General features: G+C 40.3%; 1 protein-coding gene across 5 annotated transcripts in view; it reads left to right on the forward strand.

The window, feature by feature from the left end:
* PIKFYVE (phosphoinositide kinase, FYVE-type zinc finger containing) overlaps positions 1–23,709 on the forward strand; it is a 62,656-nt gene that overhangs the window by 25,833 nt on the left and 13,114 nt on the right. For all 5 annotated transcript variants that reach the window (XM_062640608.1, XM_062640605.1, XM_062640606.1 and 2 more), the window contains 17 exons: positions 4,268–4,330; positions 6,400–6,529; positions 6,874–7,054; positions 8,374–8,448; positions 9,098–9,205; positions 10,980–11,120; positions 11,731–11,857; positions 12,857–14,043; positions 15,479–15,579; positions 16,717–16,788; positions 18,399–18,570; positions 19,917–20,095; positions 20,565–20,678; positions 21,061–21,169; positions 21,280–21,434; positions 22,049–22,139; positions 23,148–23,208. In XM_062640608.1, the coding sequence (XP_062496592.1) occupies positions 4,268–4,330; positions 6,400–6,529; positions 6,874–7,054; positions 8,374–8,448; positions 9,098–9,205; positions 10,980–11,120; positions 11,731–11,857; positions 12,857–14,043; positions 15,479–15,579; positions 16,717–16,788; positions 18,399–18,570; positions 19,917–20,095; positions 20,565–20,678; positions 21,061–21,169; positions 21,280–21,434; positions 22,049–22,139; positions 23,148–23,208 (3,066 nt within the window). The remainder of the gene's footprint in view (positions 1–4,267; positions 4,331–6,399; positions 6,530–6,873; positions 7,055–8,373; positions 8,449–9,097; positions 9,206–10,979; positions 11,121–11,730; positions 11,858–12,856; positions 14,044–15,478; positions 15,580–16,716; positions 16,789–18,398; positions 18,571–19,916; positions 20,096–20,564; positions 20,679–21,060; positions 21,170–21,279; positions 21,435–22,048; positions 22,140–23,147; positions 23,209–23,709) is intronic.

The raw sequence follows: 23,709 nt of genomic DNA on the forward strand, positions 1-23,709 counted from the left end.
TCATAGTCACCTCTTGTTATTTACTGAAATATGGGTAGAAGAAGGGAAATCTAATTGCTTATTTCCTCCCCGCCTCCTCCTGAGAAAGGAGCAGAGTAGGGTAAAAATCTAAGTTGATGTCAAGTGTCTCAGCAGTAGGGATGTGTTGTCAGCATTACTGACGCCAACTCATTGTTGGTTCCATTCAACTTGTTTCTAGTTCATGCCCTAATCAAACGAAAAGCTAATGCATCTGCAGGGAAGGAAAGATTGGAGAAGGTGAATATACTGATGAATTCCTTTTAGGAGGCAGGGGTGCTGGAGTAAATGAGTTAGAAATAGGCCCAGGTGTGCTGCAGTATCCTATGAATTCACAACTGTGGCAGGTTTCTTTTTATCTGTGTGTTGGGAGTAAAGTGGGTAGTAGTTAGTTTGGCTTGGCCAGTGTTAAAGGACTGGCAGAATGCTAGTCCTGGTTTCAGACATATCTCAGTCTTTATCTCCATATACGAAAAGCAGAACATGATGAAGGGGAAATGTAAGAGAACCTAATTCTCTTGGAAAATGATGGCCAAATCAAGGTTTCTCATAACCACAGCTGAAGCTTTTCTGAGAAAGACTTTGATGGAGAGCTTGGAGAAAATCAGTGGAAAAGGCAAGTGGTAAGGGGACTGAGAGGAGAGAGATTTCTATCTTTGAATTACGTATAATGGTAGCACTCTGCTATCTTTGCTGAATCTCTGCTGACTGGTGTTTGTTATCTGTTCTTGAAGTGTGTGGTCTTTTAACTAGGTTATGCTGTAGTAGTGTAATTGGTAGTGAAAACTGGGAACAATTTATTTTAAGAGAATGGATTTCCCTTGAAGAGGAAGTATCAGTAATATGCCCGGAATTGGCATAGGGTAGAGGTGTGAGTCACTAAAATGCACTGTGAAGAGGTAGGTATTATCCTGCAGCTTTGGAAAAATCTGTCCCCTCTACAAGTACAGGGAGTCTCTACAGGAATGACCTAACCAGGAAGCAACAAGTTAAAATGAATTGATAGTATCTTGAATAACAAGAAACACTTGGCAATAGGGAGACTGTAATTTCACAGGTACTTAGATATTTATTATTCAAGGCCTTCAGAATTAGGCGGGACAATATCCTACGGTGTATACTGCAGAGCCTAGAGTAGTGGAATGTATGACTGTTAAAACTTTATTCTGGAAATATTAAAGTCTGAGTGCAAGGTCTTCCATGTTGTTTTCCTGATTTATCCTGGCTATATTTGACAAAAGATGCCATCCAGGATGTTGGAGAGTATCACAATGATTAGACAGTCAAGACTAGATAGTTATGTTTCTATGTAAAATAGGACATGGTTATTTTAAAAAAAGAGTACTGTAGTTAATCAGTGACATGGTGTGTTTGCTGCTGTCAGGGATCAGTAACTTCCCTATGACTGTTATAGACTTGTGTATCTGGCTTGATTTTATTTAAGTAGTCTTTTGTCATTAGACTGGGTGGCAGTGACTTGATTTCTTTTGAAATAACGCAGTAAAATTGAAGATCACATCCACCTTCTGAGGCGAGTAACTCAATTTCCTCACAACTGGTAAATTACAGTCACTGGGGGAGGACTCATAGGGCAAAACATCAGTGCTAGAAGTGCAGGTCAACTTTGATCTAAGTGGTTAGTGGGTTTCTTCAAATGATTAAGGGATATGCAATTTCCACGAGTCACAGAAGTCAGCTGCTTTGAAGCAATTGCCTGTGATGTACCAGCTGTGTTTTACAACAATGTGGTTTGTATATAGTCTGAGTCTAATGGCAGGACTTCTTGTGATGTTACAGACTGACTAATGTCTGGTGTGTTTTCATGGAATTCTAGTGACTCCAAGTTAGTTGCCTTGTAGTATCTTACAAGTGAGTATAGACTCATTTATAGTGTCACTGTCTAAAGACAATGGTACTTTGTAGTGTCTATCAAAAGAGGAAACAAAGTTTGATTGCTTTCTGCATTTGAATTTGGGAAAGAGATAAGTGATTTATTTTAAAGTTGCTGTTTTTAAAAAGTTAACAATATTGGAAGCTTTGTTTTCTAAATGTCTTTGCAGTCAGATATCCTTGAGGTATTTTTGGTAGCTAGTTTTTGATGTCTGCATCTAGTTAGGAGGGGGAAAGAGAAGAACATCTGAATAGCTATGACACAGTTCCTTACCACCATCGCTTGCCAAGCCTTAGCGTGCTGTTATCAGGAGCCCTCCTGGTGCACTTTTTGGAAGGTGCACCTTGGTTTTTAGTGGGTACTTGTGGATACATGAATGCTTGTTTGTGTACCTAGGAAAAAAGCTGAGGTTTCAGACCAGTCCGTTTTGATGTTTAACCAGAGCAAGCTGTAAGGTGTATAAAAAATGTGCTTGCTGGTTTCCATTGGAGACCTGTGAATTTCTGTGTGCATTTTAGTATTTGCTTTCATTGATGCCCTTGGGTCAGACCTTGGAATTCATGTTCTGGGGTGGGTTGTTTTGGTGGACCTCTTCAGGGGAGCTTGTAAGACAGTCACTTGATAGCTCACTGCTTACAGACAACGCTACAAAAACCACTACAGGAACTTCCTCCTCCCCCCTGCTGCTTCTTCTTTGGTGCATGATGCATCTAGGGATGATGTGTAAGAAATGCGCATTAACCACTCTCACCATCTGAAACTCACACCTGTGAGTGTGTTATCTGTCCAGTCTATGAGGGGGTATGGTATCTTACCTTGTCAGGAATTTCTCGGGGCACAATTGGAACCAAAGTTATAGGAGGTGAAGCTGTATTGAAGAGAAGTGTGGCTGGTTTAGAGGTGCCACCTGTGTCTTTGACTAGAGCATAACTAAGGTTAGGTTTCAGCTAGGGATAACTCCTGTCTTTGCTGTGTCAGTCAGATGTATATGTCAGACCTAATATGAGTGTGTTCACAGTAGAGGCTGCTGCCCTAAGGCTGTTGCAAGGTGGAGAGGGATGGATGTGCTAGTATACATACTCATGTGAAGGTACAGCATGACGTGACTTTCTCTAGGTAGTCTGTGGGGTTGTGGGTGAATAAATGCTGAGGGTGAGCCAGCTTTCATCAAGCAGTAGATTACTGGTAATGTTAGACTCTTAATCTAAGCACGAGGTGAAAGGAACCTGCAAATAACTATTATACTGCAGGGGGAGCGTGCAGCTTCTCTTTGGCACATTGATCATCTATTGAGTATATATGTTTTCAAACTGGGCAACTGTGGACAAGCTCAGGTTTTGAAAATGGTGGCATGTGAAGGGTCTATGAGTGCTGCTGTTCAGAGACTTGTGATTGTTTGGGTCCTGTCAGCTCTCTGTTGCTTTCTGTTGGTGTGTGAAAGCTGTGTGTCTTGCATTCTGTTTGTGGCAGTAGATCTGGACCATTCTCAGGGAATGTGATATAGAGCTTCAGACTCTGGATTATTGCACTGTATAAGTGCTTGGGCTATTGCAGTTGTTTTCTCACTGTACAATCCCTTTGTACAGCAAAGGAACTAACTAAAGGCACAACGGTCTAATGGCCTGTAGAGAAAACAAGCTTTTTGTAGCCAGCCAGCCTGCATGAAAGATCAAGATCTAGCAAGCTAAACAAGGATGGTAGATGGAGCTTCATCGTCTTTCCCATATGTAAAGTGATATATCTCTTATTTTCCTTTGTTGCTGGGAGTACGCCTCTGTCAGCATTGATTCCTCAAAACACTTTAAACTGTTCTAGACTTCAGACTTCTAGGTTTTGAAAAGCAGGCTCTTTCATTTCCTTCACCAAGTAAGATAAATCTTATGGCTGAGAACTTCAATCTAAGAACTTCATTGGGGTGTGAGAGCAAGATGGCTTTTGAAACTGTGATTTGAGACCAAAGTGAGGAGGCCATTCCCTCTCTGGACATTCCTATGGTGTCTGCTTGCAGCTTAGCACATTTGTATTCAGATTGAGAGAAGTGTGGTCTGGGTCAGTGGGGAAAGCAAACTTTTAGTTCAGTCTTTCCTTGTGTCTCCTTTGTTTGTTTTGTTTCTTCACAGTAATAAGTACAATTTTCTTGTTGTCTTAGAACTTTTTGATAGAACAAGAATGAGAGGATGTTCTTGTCTTTACCACCCATAAAGCTATTGCTAAATTGGTGACTAAATGCTTAGATGAGTAATGCTGCTGCTTCTGGTGTGGGCGTGTACATCCTATGCATCCTAATTATATGGGCACACCAGTGTAACCTGTCATTTTCTTTGTCTCCGCCTATCTCCCTCTTCTCTCTTCTTTCAGAGTATTTGAATCCTGAGAACGGAGGGCAGCAGATGTTCTCCATAAGTGATGCTTTTATTAAAGGTAAGGAGAAGCTTAAAATGTTGCTGTTGTGCAGTTTCAATATAATGACGGAAGCTCCTCAATATTCCTTTACTAGGGTGTTAACCCTTCAGAAATATTTATTTGACAGTAAATCTGAACTTATTTGTGGCAAAATTGGTAGATAAGCTATACTGTAACTTTTTGGAATGCACTTTCAAGCTTAAGGTTCTTCTTGGTTTTCTCTATTCAAAAACACTTAAAGAAAAGCTTTTACTTGTTTGGGGTTTTTGTTTGTTTTTTTTTTAAGTCTAAGTGCCAGGTCTGTTCACAACTTTTCCACCCACAGACTTATGTAACTGATCTTTAACTTTCTGTGCAAGCAAATGAAGATGTGATTATGATTAGTTGCTGTGCTTCCACAGAATAGCTTAAAGCTTCATCTCTTAAATCTGTCTTGGTTTTTTGTCATTAGTACCACCACCACCATTTGTACTTCTGAAATGTACTTCTGAAATTGCCATTAGATGCAGTTGCGAGTTTTAAAACCCATGTGCCCTCTAGTATTTGTGACCAGGTGAACTTTGGGATTTTTTGTCCCAGTTAATGGTATTGATTTTGGTGAGCTTGTAAGAGGAGGAAATAAGGGGAAAACCCCAGTGGCTGTGCAGCCAGCAAACAAAGTCTTTGATGCTTAGGCTTTAACTGGGCTTTTGCAGGAGAAAGAAAAGGGATGTAGTTTCTGTTAATCTTCTGCACAGCTAATTTGGGGTATGGAACATCTGGAAGAAGTTAACTGTTGTTTTTTAAGTCCTTTTTTTTTTTTCCCATTCATCCTTCTCAGATTGCTATTGTATGAGAATTTTGCAGTTGGATCATGCACTCTGGGAAGTTTTAAGCTTGAACTCTGAAGGCTTACTACTTACCGATGGAAAATTTTTACACTACTAGTGTATGTGACTTACAGTCAGCCATTATGAGAATGGGGAAGCTTATAACTTCCCTCTGTAATATCATAATACCTGTATGGGAAACAATCTAGTAATTCTTTCAAAGCACATAAATCTCTCCTGAAAGAACCTCTACTCTTGGTACTGCAAACCAGAGAAGTTTTAAGGAGTTGCTGCAGAAGATAGTGATTGAAAGTGGAAGGCCTACTCTAAGTGAGGACTATTTTATGCTGTTGAAACCCACTGGCTGTTTCCAAAGTAGAAATGGCTATAGTTCATGCTGACATTTAAGATTTAGAAATGAATATATTCAGTGGATATAGCCTTCATTGGCATCCTGTTTGTTGTAGCAGAGCTACACCTATGTATATGATGGTTATGTGGATGGACGTGAGAAAATGTGCTGAGGTCTTTTGATAAGTTTGTGCCACTTCCTTGACAGAAGATCCTTGATAATTCTGTAATATTAAATACTGTGACATAGCTGCCAGCAGACTTGTTCATCTAGGCTCTGTCTGCACCTGAGCAGCAAGGAGGTGGTGTGTGGGGTCAGGGCTGCAAGTCATCTAAAGCTTCAGAAGTGTGACATATGAATTAGTAGCTTAGCATTTCTTTAAAATCTGTCAGGGAGGCGTGTTAAACAGGGCCTCTACAAAGATATTTTTGATACCTGTGCTGCAGCCTAAATGAAATAACTAGATCTTTTAATGCCACTTATATGTAGATGTCTTCAAATCAGCTGCTTTTTGTCAATCAAATCGGTGCCTTGGACCAATGCTATAAGTCTGAAAGGTATTATGGTTATGTATTACAAATGTACATAATATTTTGAATTTGTTGCTTATTTATAGGCAAAACTGGGATATAAGATTCAGTTTTTGAAATTTTGTCTTAAACTTGGTAACAGCTCAATTCTGGAAAACTGGTCTATACTGGCAGTACAAGAATTTTAGTAGCTCACTTTGCCTTTGTACACTCACCACTTTTATACTCAATACTGTTTGCATCATCATATTACCATGACATCTAGCTCAAACTCAGTTATTCAAGAGGATTAGGCTTATGTCTTAGTAAAGTTTTCCCATTTCAAACTAGCCTTTCAGAAATACACAGACATTCAGTTGTGACCTTATATTAATAAGGTTTGTTTGTCTCTTTCAGAGTCGTTGTTCAACAGGAGGGTGGAGGAGAAGTCCAAAGAACTCTTTTTCACACCCCTAGGCTGGCATCACAGCAATCTTGATCTGCTGAGGGAAGAGAATGGGGAGAAACAAGCTATGGAAAGGCTGCTGTAAGAAATATGTAGAAAAAGGAATTTGCATATATTGACTAACAATTCCTGAAGCCACTCTGTTCCACCACCTTTCAGTGGGACTTAATTTACAGTGGGCAAAACAAGGACTTAATTTGAATTGTGAAAACCACTTTTTTTTTTATAGTATATTTTGATTGCTTATTTCCCTGTGATTTCTATATATTGAAGTGCAGGACCAGAGCTGACTGTAGAACATTCTCGGCAGCTCTTCCTTTGGAGACTTTCTGCACTCTAAAGGTTAAGAAATTTACTTCTGAAATGCAACTTCAGCTAATCACTGTTACATGTCGTTTTCTCATGAGACGTGTATTTGTTTTCAGGTCTGCTAATCACAACCACATGATGGCACTGCTTCAGCAGCTTCTGTACAATGAGTCCCTGTCACTGTCCTGGAGGGATATCATTGTACCTGTGGTCTGCCAGGTAGTTCAAACTGTACGGCCTGATGTCAAGAACAGAGATGATGACATGGATATCCGCCAGTTTGTTCATATCAAAAAAGTAAGTATCAAACAGTGGATGTAGGGAAATGAAAGGGTGGAGCTGCTGGGAGCACCCCTTGTTTGAAGAGTTCCTTTTGTACTACCCCCAGCATGTTTAGTAGTGTAATTGGCCAATGTAGCCTTTCAGTAAGGTGGTATTCTAGAAGAAGTTGCACAGAAGGAGCTTTGCATACTGGGAAAGGCACTTCAGTGCCCTGGAGCTGATCTCTTCTTTTAGGCTGCAGAAGGTAGCAAAGAGCAACATGTTCTTAATGACTTACTTCCTTTTCTGGTTTCTGCTTGTTTCGTACTTGGATTGGAGATGTACTGAGTGCTGGATAAGTAGCTTGCAGAACTCTGTGTAGCAATCTTGTTACTCTATAACTATCCATTATGGAAGACTGAGCTCCTCCCATGTGAAGTACAGTGACTTTCCTCAAGAGGAAAACTTAATTGCTGTGGGATAGTGCATCCGGTTCTGCCAGATGTCGCAGCGTTGACATTGGTGAACTGTAAAGCTGGAGTTGTGGCGAGCAGAGTTTCTTCTGAGAGGCTGATGTGAAACTGACATTCAAGGAGCTAGTATGACTGAGGATCAAAGGCTCAGCCCTGTTTTTCTTTGACAAAATTCACCTTGGGAGGCCTTTTGTATTTGGAAGCCATGTAAGATATAAGGAGAACCTCATAGTTCTGGTGGCATCTCTTCAGGCAGCATCAGTAGTTGCTTTCTCTCCTGAATCTCCAGTCCAAAGAGCAGATGTTCAGAGGTGAAAGCTCTTTGTAGCTGTCTGCTGTTTTCTCATGCTGATAACAGAAATGTACTCTGAAACATGTTATTCAGAAACCTGTTTCATGTTGTTCATTACTCCTGTGATTGTTTGTAACTGTAGGCACAGTAGTCAAGTGTTCGATGTGTTCAGCTAGTAGGTAGAAGTTTGGTTTTTCTCTCCTTTGTGTTTTCCTTTCCTTCTTTCCTTTGCTTACAACTTGTTTGATGTCAGTGGAAATGGCATGTGCTAAGGGGTATGCTTCTGATGGCCTATAGAAGTTAGGTTCGCTTATCTTCCAGAATGTACCCTGTTTAACAAATATGCATTTGTTGGGAGGGACATAGAGATCCTGGAACTTCATACATGTTTTCGTGTTGTCCTTAGTTTGCCAGACTTTTAAAGAAAAGATTTGTGTGTCCAGCATGACTGTATCTGATGTTTCATCTGGTAGCTAAGGGTGTAGCTAAAGTTTGTACATCAGCTAGAATAGGTATTCTGTGTATTAGGTTTACTGCATTAGAAGTTATGGGAGTGTATGACACCTGTAAAATGTTCTTTGCTTTATTAGATTCCTGGTGGAAAGAAATTTGACTCCATGGTGGTGAATGGATTTGTTTGCACTAAGAATGTTGCACACAAAAAGGTAATGTACGCTTGGCTAATCAAGTGCTGGCTAATAGCTCGTGCTGAGGAAGCAAATGTGCTGTGACTTTCTTTTTGTGTCGTGTTTTTTTCTGTCACCAGTCAGGAGGATTGCAAGCTTTCTCTAGTTTGAGTCCCTAAACCAGAATAGCTTTTAAAGCATTTCTTTTCCAAGCTGTTTTCTTTTAGCCCAGAGATTTGGGGTGGGGGGAAGATTTTCTCATGCACATATAGAAAAACATCCTTTCTACCCTGACAGCCTCAGAAGGTGTCTAATAATTGCCCTAAGTTTTAGCCAGAAAAAGGCTTTTGTAGTTCTAGCTTATGACAATATAGTAAAACGAGCCTTTAGATAAAGCAGGAGGTCAAGATAGAAGTGATCTGGATGGAGGCTCCAAAGTGTATCAAAACTTTGGGTTTCTTGGAGGTGACTGTAGAAACCTCTACTACTGCACTCTTACTGGACAGTAGCTGTGAAATATCAAAACCGGGTGTAATATCTTCATAAGAAGGAAGAATGTATAGTTGGGAGGCTAGCTGAGACACTTTTGGGAGATAGACTTCCCACGATAAACCCAATCTTCTTGTGTACACTTTATCTTCCAGATGATTGTGTTTTTGTTGTAACAATTTTTGTGTCTTCTTGTCAGATGAACTCCTGCTTAAAAACTCCCAAAATTCTTCTGCTGAAGTGCTCAATTGAGTACCTGTATCGGGAAGAAACAAAGTTTACCTGCATAGACCCTATAGTACTTCAGGTGAGAGCATGCTTTTGTTCTTGGTTAAAACAAAATAAGATCATCAGTGCACATCTGATTCGGTTTTTTTTTCAGTGTGTAAGGTGGAGTTGAGTGAGATTGCATAGGAAAGAGAAAAATCTCATCTAGCAGCTAGCTAAGAAAACTGCTGCAGTAAATAGAGTACAAGCTGGTGGTCTTGTAACTTGACAACAAAAACCATCAACACATGTACTGAGAATGATCTTCTGATCCTCACAATTAAATGCAGTATTTTAAAAAAACGTGTTTTTTTTAATGATACCCTCTATAAGGAACATACAATTCCTTATTACAGAAGGTCAGAGCTAGGTATGGCTTAGTGTGTGAAGAAATAGTAGAAAAGTTAGTGTAGCTGAGGGTTAAGTTGCACCCATATTATTTCTTGTCAGGCTTGAAAAAATGGAACAGCCACCAACCTAAAAAGTGACGAACTACAAAGAGTCACTTTAAAACAGGTACCCTGCCCCTGTGAGCAGGGAGGTGCTTCAAATATGAAAACACTGAAATGGATAGACCAAGACATACTGCATTCTTGTCTGAGAATCGATCTTTAAGTGTTTGTCAGGATACTCGTAACAAGTGTGTTGGGTGCCCTACTGGGCTTGAGCCATGAGGTTTGTTTCTGTATTTGATTGTTTCTTTAGCATGCATTTAAACCCACTTTTGTTTGTTGATTAATGGAGAGGATTACAGGTATGAAAGCTTTAGTGATAGAACTTGTCTCTGTTCTCTGCCTAGTGAGCTGGTCTTCTAGTAAAAGCTTCAGCTGAGACCTGTCCTTTGTCTGGATGGGGTAGAAGTAGCTTCTAAATACCTTCTAAATATTGGTCTCTGATTATTTCAGCATCTGCTTTAGAATGTGATCTGCATTAAAGTCTTACAGAACAGAAAATGCTACAGAAATACCAGCTAAATTGAAAATATTAGCTTCTAGCAAAAGCTGTGTCTTTTCAACATTAACATGAATATTTGTGTTCTGAGGAGCTGACAAACTGCTTTTGTGGTATCTCTTGCACAGACCTTCTAAAAACTGACTGACGTGAGCTGCATTAACACAATAGAGGCTTGGGAAATTGTATCCTCCTCAGTATAAGCTTTTAATCCAGATGGAGTTAAAGCTCTGCTTTCTCTTTCTGTGCACAGAAATAGAAGTGTGGAGGGGATAGTGAGATGAAGCCAGAAGGTGGGCATGATTAGAAGAGCAATTTTTCAGTGCACAGTATTTTGGATCCCACTCCAGGAGCACTCTCTCCAAATACAGATTTTAGGGACTGAAGGTCTGTGTATAGAGTAGTAGCGGTGTAGAACACTGGCATACTCTTGGTGAATGGTAGTGGCAGAGTGCCAGCACTCAACATTAGCATGTATCTAAAGATGGAAAGCGTAATACTGCAAAAGCTTTGGTTTAGAATGCTCTAATTCTAGAAGCTTTGAAACATGAAGACTTCTTCCGTGTAAGGATATAAGGTTCGTGTATCTATGTTTGGATTCTGCTGCAAGTCTCTTACTTCAGACTGTCATCAGACTACATCCTTATGTGCAATTAGTGCATGTAACAAATTATTGATAAACTTGAGTATTGTGCTGTGGGGATGATGAAATGTGCACAATGGGCAACTGATGGTGGTTTCTGGATAGCTGGTTTCCCTCCTTTTATAGGAAAGGTCAGTGTATAAATGAGAGAGAAAGTAATATTAAGGTGGATTTGTTGTAGTTAATTGTTGTTCTTAACGTACTTTATTCCTGTCTGCAGGAAAGGGAGTTCTTGAAGAACTATGTACAGCGGATAGTTGATGTCAGGCCTAATCTGGTTCTTGTTGAGAAGACTGTGTCCCGAATTGCTCAGGACATGCTCTTAGAGCATGGTATCACTCTGGTCATCAATGTCAAGCCGGTGAGTGTTTCCTGTCAAAGTTAGACTGGGTCTTGTGGTAGATCTCTTTGCTTTCCCCAGGGAGCTTGCTACAAGGAGAAGTTAAGAGTTATCTTGTTTTTGACTCTAACCAAATCTGAGCTCTCTTTTAATGGTACTTCTCTCGCGAAAAGACAGGACAGGCAAACTCTGGCTTGGTTCTAGGTAACTCTAGCACCTATTTGTAGCAAAACCTGCATGGGTCCACAGTGATTGCCAGAGAGCCTCTCTGTCCTTGTGGGACAGGGTACAGATAGCCAAACAGAGCAGCTGTGGGAGTTGGCTGAGCTTCTGGTAGCCAGCACTGTGGTGACTACGCTATACCTCCTGGAACTCTTTTCACTTGAATAGATCCAGATACTTCCAAGGAAGGGCACAGTCTTACCTCTCACCAGAAATATTTCCTGCTTTTCTAAGATTCTTGTATATTGTAGGTGTGTGTTTGTGTCATGGGTTTAACCCAGAGTTTGCATTTCAGTGAGAGGTTTCCTTGGTCACACTGGCTTGCTTGTTTGTTTTTTTAAGAGCAACCTAAAGGTGCCATTGCCCTCTTTGCACTGCAGATTCTTACTGTTCTTTCAATTTTTTACAGCAAGTGTTAGACCGGGTGAGTCGAATGACCCAGGGAGACTTAGTGATGTCAATGGATCAACTGTTGACCAAACCACGTTTGGGAACCTGTCATAAATTTTATATGCAAGTTTTCCAGTTGCCCAATGGTGAGTAAACTTGACGTGTCTTAGCTTGTGTTTGTGAAAGGGTAAATGTTTTGCTTCCCTTAACAGGATCTAAAATGTTGGGTGCCTTGTGTGATCAAGTGTTATCCTTCCTACTCATCTTTCTTTACATTGTTACATCTTGAAACTACAGTGAACTGGCTGTTGAAATGAAAGAATGATCTAATGAAGATGAGACACACTAGGTTTTAATTAGGCTGAAAATACTGCAGAATAGAGAATTCAGTCTGTCTGGGCACCTGTTTGGTTGCTTAACCGTCCTCACCATAAGGAATTTTTCCACATAGAAACAGAGCCAGTACAGCCTGGGTTGGAAGGGACCTCAAAAGATCACCTGATCTTACTTTAACATATTCAATCAAAGTTTTCCTCATTGCAATTTGTACATGCTGCCCCAAGTCCAGGCATTGTGCACCTTTGAGAAATCGTGTTCTTTTTCCTCTGTAACTTCTTTTTGGCAGTGGAAGTTTGTGAAGGAAGAAATGCTGCTTGACAGGTTCCCAGTGATGCTAGCACATGTAGATGCTATTCATGCAAGTCTTTGTGGAGGTGCAGTCTTTGCATCTCTTCTCCTTCCACTTCCACGTGCCACCTTCCAGCCTTTAAATTGTACTCAAAATCATGTAGGCTTTTGACTTGTAACGATGAGCAAATATGCCTGGGAAGATAGTGGTTTTTTGCTTCACTGCTGCAGAGTCTACAGTGATCTTAGAATAGGTTGTTTAGGCCAACATGTTCCACGTGGCCTTCACTTGGACTTTTTGATGATTTATTTTACAAAACAGGAGTTCTATAGCAAATGTTTGTTTTGCTGGCAAAAAATGTTATTTTAGTGCAGAGATGTGAATTTCTGCAGCTGGATTGTGCTACCGACATTACTTGCTCTTTTATTATTTTATTCTTTTCAGTGTATGAGATAGCTAAGAGCAGGTTAACTGTAGTTCTCATCTTAACTCCTATGTTGGTTTTGTTTTCTTCTAGATCAGACAAAAACCCTGATGTTCTTTGAAGGGTGTCCCCAGCACCTGGGTTGCACTATCAAGTTGTGTGGTGCTGCAGAGTACGAGCTGGCCCGTGTGAAGGAGATTCTGATTTTCATGGTCTGTGTGGCTTATCATTCCCAGCTGGAAATTTCTTTCCTTATGGATGAGTTTGCCATGCCCCCTACTCTGACCAGAAACACCTCCTTTCACTCCCTTATTGAGGAGCCAGGAGACGAAGATGAACAACAGAACCTCTTCAATGGTGAGGATTTCAGCACAGCAGTCAGAGACATTGAACTATCCTCTGAAAAACTGCCTATAATCTCTGGGTCTGTGTCCTCTGATGAGGTCAGCTTGCTTGAACAAAGAGGTTTATTTGAGAGAGACGACCAAGAGAACAGTCAACTGGAAATGGTGTCTTCAAAACAGCAAGAGCACCACAAATTGGAGTCACAATTTCCAGTGTTCAACTCTGTACCTCCTGCAATACCTGAAACATCCCTGTTGCCCCTCCATGGCATGGACCAGCACTTGGTCACTCTGGATAGCCAGACACTAGAGTCTTTTCAACAGGCAGATGACCTGCAGGAGTCAAAGAGTCAGATGAGAGTCTTCAGAGATCCTCTCCAGGATGATACTGGTTTATATGTCACAGAGGAAGTAACTTCTTCTGAAGATCGTCTCAAGACTTACTCTGCAGCATTTAAGCAGGAGTTGAAAGATGTAATTCTCTGTATTTCTCCTGTACTGATGTTCCGTGAACCATTTCTTTTGACTGAAAAAGGCATGAGATGCCCTGCCCGGGATTACTTCCCTGAGCAAGTTTATTGGTCTCCACTTCTTAATAAGGAATACAAAGAGCTGGAGAGCAGAAGGAAGAGACAGTTGTTGCGGGATTTCTCTGGACTACAAGGGATGAATGGGAGTATTCAAGCCAAGGCTATCGAAGTCTTACCTTCTCATGAATTGGTCAGTACTAGAATAGCAGAACATCTGGGTGATAGCCAGAGCTTGGCCAGAATGCTGGCTGACTATCGGGCCAGAGGAGGGAGGATACTACAGAAAAATGGAGATCCCTTTGCCCAAAGTAGGGAGATGTCTAGTGTCCCTACTGGAAAAACTGGCTGCAGGAATGAAGAGGATGAAAAGGGACTGGCTCAGGGTGAATCCTCATGGTCTCATAAGGTAAGATTCAGAGCTATGCTACTGAAAAACCCAGGTTACATCAGTTTTGCATGGTATTACAGAAGGCATTAAACATTAAATCAGGTTTGGGGTTGGTGATTAGGGTTTTTTTTCATTTGTGTGGGTGTTTTTGGCTTTGTTTTTGTTTGTGTGTTGCTTTTTTTTTGACTGGGTTGAAAATGCATTTTAGCTTGTAGCACTCTGGGCACTTAAACAAGCCTGTATGACCAGGGATTGTAGGGGTATAAGAAAGCAGAACAAGAGACTGACTGCAGAATTTCTCTGAAAAGGGAAGAAGAGGTTGTGAGACTGTGCTTCCTGAGAAAGGCACAAAGTCAGCCCAGAATCAGTGTATGACATGGCCTGTTCAGCTCAGCTGTACATGAAAATGAGTTCATGAAGGGGGGTCAAACATCAAGTAGTTTCTGAAACTAAGCTTTGTTGCTGCTTGTACTGGTGATTTCTAAAAGCATAATATTTCCATCTTCAGAGGGCTTAATGTCATGGAAAATGCAGTAAGCTGTAATTGCAGTGAAGTATTTGATTGTAAAAAGTTTGAGTGATCTGAGGAAATGGGAGAATCTCATAATGGAGGGGAGGAAACTTCTTTGAATGTTCAAAGGAAGGGAATATGTGATTGTAATCAAAATATTTAAAGTTTTGGGGAAACTGCTATTGCAAGTAACCAGCTTGTATGTGAAGAAAAGGATCTTGGGACTTTCCTGAACTGGAAGCTGTTAAGGAAAATAGTCTATGAACAACAGTAGCAGAACTGATATCTTGAAATAGTCAAACATCTGCTCCCTGAGCCAGTCAGCCCTCAAGCTCATGAGTGGAAGTCACTATTTAGTGGTGCTTAAATGTAAATCTGTGTAGCTTCACAGGCTACAACCATAAGACTAGCCCTTGCTCTGGATCAGACTGGTTGATGCAGTTTTAAATTTATTCAGTGATCAAAGAAAAGTATTTGGTAACTTCATAGTTCTGTAGGGTGTGGAAAGGGGAACAGCTACATTCCAGCAGCAGTGGTAAATCTCTTCACAGAGGACAGTAAGTTAAAAGTCTTTCTATAGCCTGAATGAGGCAGAGTTTTGACTGCAAGGTGTCCTAAACCATACAGTGCTTCGGAGACTCTGGATGTTTGTCTTGGGGCTTTTGTTGTTTTACATTTCTCTTGGCTTCCTTTCCACAGAAACACATATGTGCATTGCTTTTATTAGGCATATTAGTTATGCTGTTTTAAAACTGCAGTTAGCAATTATACATGGTACAAGTCTGCCTAAAGCTCAGAGATAATGCAAGGTTAATCAGTACATAAGGAGCAAGCAGAGATTAATCTTTAAATAAATTTGCTGGAATAGAATTTTGTCATGAGGAGTTGTGTGTAGATGGAGGTGTCTGTAACCAGTAAATGAGTTTTTCTTCTCTCTACCAGGTGGATTGCCTGAGTCCAGTAAACCATCAGAGGCTCTGTGTTCTCTTCAGTAGCTCTTCTTCTCAGTCCAGCAATGCTCCAAGTGCCTGTGTTAGCCCCTGGTATGAAAACTACTTCTCTACAGCCTGTATGGTTGCTATCTTTTTTTATCTAAGTCAAGGTCAATGCTTGCTTCATAGCAGTATTTCTTTGAGGACTTCTTGGTAGATTGTGCCCATCCTGCGACAGGAACTGTTGCCAGAAGAATTTGGTCTTACTTAGCCAAGTGGATCCAGAGCATGTAATCCCTAAGGCATGAATGATAAAGCCAAGCCTAAAACCTAATAGTTTAGTTGATCCTTTCACTGCAGAGTAATGTATGTGTGGGGAGGGCACTGCATGCAGTTTTGTGGGGAAATGGTGTATATAAACACAGAAGAATATCCAAGCCCAAAAGTAAGCCCTAAGAGAATCTCCGAATACTTCTAGGTTGTATTATTTGAGAGTGCCATTTGAATATATTGCTATATTTCTCATTTTATTGTCATCAGAATGAGGAACTTTAACTGTTTCTAGCTTAGGGGGCTGTAATTTCTTAATTGTGTGCAACTTATGACACGCTTCTAGCTCTACTAGACAGGACAAGTCTTAAGTGTTTCATCATCTAGCTCACCTGGAAATATAGAGATGGTGCTTTCACAGGGAAAGGTCTAGAGTTACTGTAAAAGCTTAGGAATTAACCAAAGAATGTGGTGATAAGCTCACTAAACAGCAACAATAAGAGGATTTAAATTACTGTTATTAGAGATGTCTGAATTGTGACATCTAAACTGATAGACATTTTAAGTGACTTGGTCACCTCAGGTTCTAAGAAAACAGAAGTTGCTTATTACATCTTCTAGTAAAATAAGGCTTTCTTAAGGCTGTTTTTGTCTTCTTGTAGTGTTAAAGGCTTCAAGCTGTCTAGGTTTTTGTGCCTAGATATTCTTAAGCATGATCTTAAAAAGTGCAGTTGAATTCTATTTGACTTTTAAGTATCAAGTTGAAAGTTGTTCTAGTAACACTCCTGATTTCCTTATTAGCAAACCTAACAGCAGGGATCTAGGAAGCGTAGTCAGGAGGGGGGAAAAAAACAGTCCCTAAATGTATACAGGGGTGAAAACAAGCCAGCAGCAGGTATTGATCTGGGTGCCTTATGGCTGTTGTGCAGCTAACAGTATCAGCATCCATCCTCTAAAGCATTCTGTTCTCTGCTTTAGGATTGTGACCATGGAGTTCTATGGAAAAAATGACCTGACACTAGGGATTTTTTTGGAGCGCTACTGTTTCAGGTGAGGAGGAACTTACTCTAAATCTCATTTTAAACAAACAAACAAAAAAAGCTTTTGGTAGCTCTGTATAACTGACCTGCCAACCTTTTCATAGATTGTACCTCCTGTGCACTTAGGATCATAGCAGAGCTGGTTATGTCCTAGTAAAGCTTACCACTTAAATCTGTTGTTCCCTTTGCTTTATTATCATGCTGAAGTGAAATAGGAACTGTATTTAAGAATTCAGTTACTTGTGCTCACTACTTAAAAGTAGTTACATCTACTGCTTTCCCACTTGGGCTCTGTCCCTCTTATTTACTATAATGAGAAGTGGAACAGATTATGAAACGAGACTTAAAAGTTCATAAAGACAGATTTGTTCATTTAACACATTCTTGTAGCTATCAGGACTCTTAAGGACATAGTTAAGAATCTGAGTGTGTATTCCAAACAGCTGTTTACCAAGACAAGCAACTGTACTGATGACTGTCTTCTGAGGGTTCCTATTTGAGCTTTCGTACGAGTTCTGGAAAAGACCCTACTCCTTTAGAGTTATCTGAACATCTCGGAGTAAGGCTTTGTTGTATCTGGAAGGTGGCTAGTGTAAATGCTTCAGAACACTTTTAGCCCTGGCAAAGTACTGTGTAATTTAGTTCATCTGACAGAGGTGCAAGTTGTTACGTTTCAGTAATAATCAGTACTGCCAGAACCCTCTACAGAGTCTCAGCAGGCTGTGAAGCTGGATAGACAACCTGTGGCTTCTCAGAAGACAAGGTTACTCTCTTCTCTCCGTTGGCCACTTGCTGTTGCAAAATACTCTTAATGTTCAGCCTTCTCTGGAGGAACAAGTATTTCTCCTTGTGCTGATCAGTGAGGAGGAGCAGCTCAGCTGCCACTTCTAAATTCTTCTTTGCTGCTGCTGACTAGCAGTGTGCTAACATGAATGCTTCTCAATTGCCATAGTTTTGGTAATTAAATTTTATTTATTTATTTCCTATGAGCAAGGAGGCTCTAGGTTTTTTTTTCAGGCTTTTTCTGTTTTTGAGGAATTCCCTGTTTCACTTTGGTACCTGAACAATTAAGCTTTTATTTTTCTGTTGTAACACTCTCTTCCCTGACTTAAAAGAAACCCATCCAAAGAAAGGTCACAAGTTTTTACTGTTGAAAGAGGTTATATGGCATTATTTTGCTCACCTCTTCCTTCAGGAAGCTGAAGCATTACTAGCTTGAAGGCTTTTTGGCACACCTTTGACCTCAGTAGCCTTTGCTGTGGTACACTGCCAAAGTTATCTTCTAATTTGGTGCCAGGCCCTTCCAGGTTATTGATCCATACTTTGTGGACTACAGGAAGTATGTTGGTAGAAAGCAATTCATTATAAAAAGATTGTGATAGCAACTACTATCCAGTCACTTCTTTTTAGACCTATATGGTGGTTGTTGGCAAGGGAATTTCCCTGCATGCTGTTTCTAAATGAGCACAATTCACTGTAGAAACAGCCCTCACTAAGGCTTAGCTAACTTCTACACTAAAGGTAAACAGTACTGTGATACTGAAAGGCACATTGGGTATGTTGAATCTGTTCTATAGCAACACCTAGCCTGTGATTATTCTTTCTGTTTACCTCTATAAGGCCTTCCTACCAATGCCCCAGCATGTTCTGTGAAACACCAATGGTGCACCACATTCGGCGCTTTGTTCACGGGCAAGGCTGTGTGCAAATTGTGTTAAAGGAGCTGGACTCCCCAGTCCCTGGGTACCAGCACACCATTCTTACTTACTCCTGGTGTAGACTGTGTAAACAGGTAAGGATGTGGACTTAAGAATCATTCCAGTTTAGTATTCTTGTTGCGTTTGGCTTTGTATGTAAAGGCAGTATTTTTAAGAAAGTGCTCATCCCTGGACCTATTGCTAAACTAGCATAAAGCCTGTTGCTGATACAGGTATTCTCATGTATCTAAAAGTTCCTCTTGTAGAGAGGGCTGTTGAGGGTGAAATTTCTTGTGAGGTAATCGTGTGGGAAAGTGTCAAACCTGGCTCTAAGAGGATAGGTTTAAATGGAGTTGATGTATTACTAGGAACCAGTTTCTGACAAATGTGGAAAATGGAGTTGTCCTCTTAGAGGTGGCAAGTGTGGTCCCTTTCCCTGCAGTGAATCAATGTGAGCATCAAAAGAATGGGGAAGGGCAGACACTGAAGACCTACTGGCTTAGTAATTGGCTAAACCCACTTGGTATTCTTTGGTCTGGTATGGACTGGGCAGTCTTGTGTTGCGTCAATGTGATGTCTAGACTTCCTTTAGTAGTCATTAGAAAGTAAGTAAAATCTTCATTAGAGGAATGAAGTTGCTTTAAAAAACCACAAGATAGTAAGACTGTGTATTATCTGAAACTTGTTCTATAATTTAGCTAAGAAAACATTGCTAACTGGATGCTCATCTCTAGCCAAACATTCTAAAACTTAAAAGCCTTCAAAGAGAGAAGAATAAGACTTAATGAAAAAAGATTCATGCAGTGCTTGAAATGCAAAACATCTCAATTACCCATGGGGATGACTCAATTCACCTACTTATGCTGTCTTAAACATAGGTGTTGGATTTAAAGATACCTGGAGGAAGTTAATGTAATTACTGAAGGCAAGCCCTGTGCTGCTGTGTATACACCTGTTCTATAACCTTTTATTTCTGTGTGCTCATGTAAACACTAATATGTTTGCGGCTATTAAGTATGTATAAAGTAGTGGCTACTCTAAGCTTGCAAGCACTGCTGAATTTGAAATAAACTGCAGATGTTTGTAGCTGAAGAATCACCAAGGAAAAAGCATATGTTGAAACCACTGCTGCTGACTGGATTGCTGGAAATTGTCCCTATGCAGAGAAACAGCTTATCGGATATAAGCTGTCAAGGATATGTTTGAACTCCCCCCAACTTAATGCCTGTCCTCATCTCAATCAGCAGGTGGTGTTTATCTGATTTGTTTTAACTATGTATTTGCCTTAGCTTTGCATACATGCTCTCTTTTGTTGTTGTTTAGTATGTTTCAGGGTTCCAGGTGCTTCTTTTAGTAGGAATACTAGATTGCTGCCTATGTTAGCTTGTCCTTAATCTTGGTTGAAGGATGAAATTAAGACACTTGGCTTTCAATTTTTCAGGTGACACCAGTTGTTCCCCTTTCCAATGATTCTTGGTCTATGTCATTTGCAAAATACCTTGAGCTGAGATTCTATGGGCACCAGTACACTCGAAGGGCCAATGTAGAGCCTTGTGGTCATTCCATTCACCATGACTATCACCAGTATTTTTCCTATAATCAGATGGTGGCATCTTTCAGGTGAGGTTCACTGCTAAAAAATTCCTTCTCTCTCTCTCTAATACTATGTGAAGCATGTAGCTCTATTAAGGATTCATTAAGTCTGTCCTTCACTTTGAGTATGGCATGGGAGAGCATAACTGCAGTATAGTCACAAGTGCAGGGTCGGGTGCTGGCTTCCAGAGGGCATTCTGGGTCCATCACTGTTCTGGATGGGGTGGGCAGTGTTCCTAAGTTCATGATGCAGAAAGAAAACACGTTTTCTGTGTCTAATCTCAAACTTTCAGAATTCTGTTTTTTTTTTTTATTTGATCTGTTATAGTTTTTGCCTAGGAGATAAATGAACAGGGTGTTACTGCTCCTAAAAGTAATGAAAACTCTGGCCATTGACAGTGCACCCCTTCATATAAGGGCCAGAAACTGCAGTATGGTATAGAATTAGTACTATGTGGGGAGTGTCTTGTTAATAGGCGTTGTATTGTCTTCTCAGCTACTCTGCAATCCGGTTGCTTGAAGTGTGTGTCCCACTCCCCAAGATCTACATCAAACGGCAGGCTCCGTTAAAGGTTACTATTTTGCAGGATCTCAAAGACTTCTCTCAAAAGTAAGCTTTGTTTTTAATGCCTTCCTCAGCTTGTATTTTGGGCATTTTATGAGTAGAACATAAAGCTATTTTTGCTAGTATAGAAATGACTTGCTAAATAGTCATTATTTAATGGACAAGTGATGGTTTAAAACACATTTATATGTTTATACTTCTAAGGGAGAGTGGTATTGGAATCTTATTAATTACCTTTACCTGTTATACTAATGGACTTTTTTAGACTTTTTGTGTAAATTCAGGGTGACAACCTGCAGTGCAGACTGACGTATATTGTCTTTTTGTATTCTTAAATGCTAACCTTAAAAACATTTGGACTTTTATTAAAGAATGTTGAAGATATTTCAAGTAGTCACAGCTTAACTCTTTGCATCCCTGTTGGCAGGGTGTCACAAGTATATCTTGCTGTTGATGATCGCCTTGCTTCTCTGAAAACAGATACTTTCAGCAAAACAAGGGAAGAGAAGATGGAAGACCTCTTTGCCCAAAAGGAGGTAATAAACTACTTCTGTATTGGCAGACCATAGGCTCAAAGTGTGTGGAAAGCCACTAGGATCTAGTGTTAACTCTGGGAACAGAACACTGATAGTTTTTCTTATGGCAGATGGAAGAGGGTGAGTTTCGAAACTGGACTGAGAAAATCCAAGCAAGGCTGCTTTCATCATCATTAGACACACCTCAACAGCTGCAGTCTGTTTTTGAGTCTCTGATAGCTAAAAAACAAGGACTTTGTGAGATGCTGCAAGCCTGGAATAATAGGTAAGAGGGCATGGAATCATGAGCAACACTGATGCTGTTTTGGTTATAGGAGGAAGGAGGTTCTTTTGTACTTCCTTTCCCTGTAGTGCAGTTGCTGTCGTTACGCATTCTGCATAGCTTGTGCTGAATGTCCTCTGCTGGTTAATACTAGACAGCTGGTTGATTGGAATAGAAAATCATTTGAAACTAGATAAAAGTATTGTGTTGTAGAGCTCCATCTGGGAGGAGAAAATGTCCTTTGAATAAAGGAGGAAGAAGGGAGTGTGGGAAGGCAATTGATTGGGTGAAATTATTCCTGAGGTGAAGAAAATATTCTGTCTTTGGCCATTTGATACATAGCTTTGGCATATGTTAGCAACCATCTGAATTTGCAGTACAGACCTGTGAAGTCATGCTTGGCTGTATTCTAGTATGGGGAAACTTCATAACTTGTGCCTTTCACTGCTAATACCCTGTAACCTGTTTTTTGATTACCTTTTTGGTTTGTCTTTTGTGTTGTTTTTTTTTGGTGCTGTGTTTTGTGGTTTTTGGTTTTTGTTGTGTTTTTTTTTTTAATTTATTTTTTTGGGTGTTTGGTTTTGTGTATTTTATTTTATTTATTTTTTTTAATTTAGATTGCAGGATCTCTTCCAACAAGAGAAAGGCAGAAAGCGTCCATCAGTACCACCCAGCCCTGGGAGACTGAGGCAAGGTGAAGAAAGCAAGGTATGAGTAGCGGACTGGAAGCTACTTAAACATTTGTTTTTTGGGGCAACGGCATAGTGTCAAGACTGACTTCAGTTCACTTTAATAGTTAGTAAGCTTGTTTTGGTACATCATGTAGTTTTCAGCTGTAAAAGCTTGAATTGTATGTTGGTATATCTAATCTCTTCCTGAAGATGTGAACCAAGAGCTATATTATAGAGAGTTTGTCTAAGCACAAATAGGATTTGATAATTTTATATGGTGTTTGTGTTGTGTTAATATGAATACTGGCAGTGGAGAGCTGCACTCATTGTCAAGCGTATTCCTAGATAGCAATGAAGTCATCTCTAGAGACCCTAGCAGTTACCCATCAGGCTTATCCTTTGTGAAAAAGAAAAGGCATAAATAACCAGGTGAGTCAGAGCAAAGAACACAGGAAGGACTGATAATTAATCTGCAGGTTCTTACCTGTTCTGTGATGTGTCCCATGGGAATTGGCTGTGGTGATGTATAAATTATTTTGGACTGCTGCCTCAGGAGCTCTGTCTAAGGGTACAGCTGCCAACATGCTGAGTGTTCACCCTTTGAGGTGCTGCTCTTCTGAGGAAAATGTCCAGAATGCAAGGCAGTAAAATATAAGCATCAGAAAGACTGAACTTCAATAGTTCTAATGTTAGCAAGGTGCACTAAGAAACCCCCTGAGGCCCTGGACTTGCTCTGCTGCATGCATATGTGTCCTTTCCGCTTAATACATATTTGTTAGATGCTAAAACACACTTAACATTGATCTCGCAAGAGGTAGATTTATATAGAAGAGGAGTGTAATCTTGCAGTGGTAGCAGTGATAAGCATCTTGGTGTGCTGTTGCCATTTTATGTGGTGGCTGACATAGTGATAGTGCAGTGGCTGAGAAAAGTGGGTGGGAGTGCTCTGTTGTGGTATATCTACTTTTGCAAGTGTTCCACAGAGAAAGGGATGCCAGCTGTAAAGAGCTTGGCATCAACTCTGCTATTTTGTCGCTCTGCCTAGATCAGTAGCATGGATGCTTCTCCACGCAATGCTTCTCCATCACTGCAAAATGGAGAGAAAGGTATGTTGTTTGTTTGTTTATGTGTTAAGCTACCAGAAGAAGTTTGGTGTAACCCTTTCCCTGACGTAACATGGGAGGCTTTATCAAATTTGATAATTTATCGAGATACAGTGAATCCCCATTGTCTCAGATGGGAATAAGCCAATTTCTATCTTACTGTTATGAACAGTGAAGTCTGCTTCTAATATGAAGTTGAATGACTAATGAAACTGAACCAACCAGCAAGGGTTTTCCTTTGAACTTGAGTTTAAGAACTTTCAGAGGCTTTTTAAATAACTCAATATCTACATGGAATTTGGGAAATGCCTCTTGCCTCTTCTGTGAGGTGGCTATGGATGCTGAGATCTCTTACCTGTGAGGCATACCGAAAGTTTGTGGGAGCTGAAGGTGGCATGTATAAGCATATGTGTCTTCTGGAGGTTATGTATGACATTAATCAGCTTGCCCACCCCTTTGCTCTGGGTGGCCTTACTCGCTTTCTAAATAAAAACTTCCTAAAAC

Source organism: Pezoporus occidentalis, unplaced genomic scaffold (genome assembly GCF_034315485.1).
Source record: "Pezoporus occidentalis ecotype Australia unplaced genomic scaffold, CSIRO_AGI_Poc_V1 ctg66, whole genome shotgun sequence".
Lineage (NCBI taxonomy): Eukaryota > Metazoa > Chordata > Aves > Psittaciformes > Psittacidae > Pezoporus > Pezoporus occidentalis.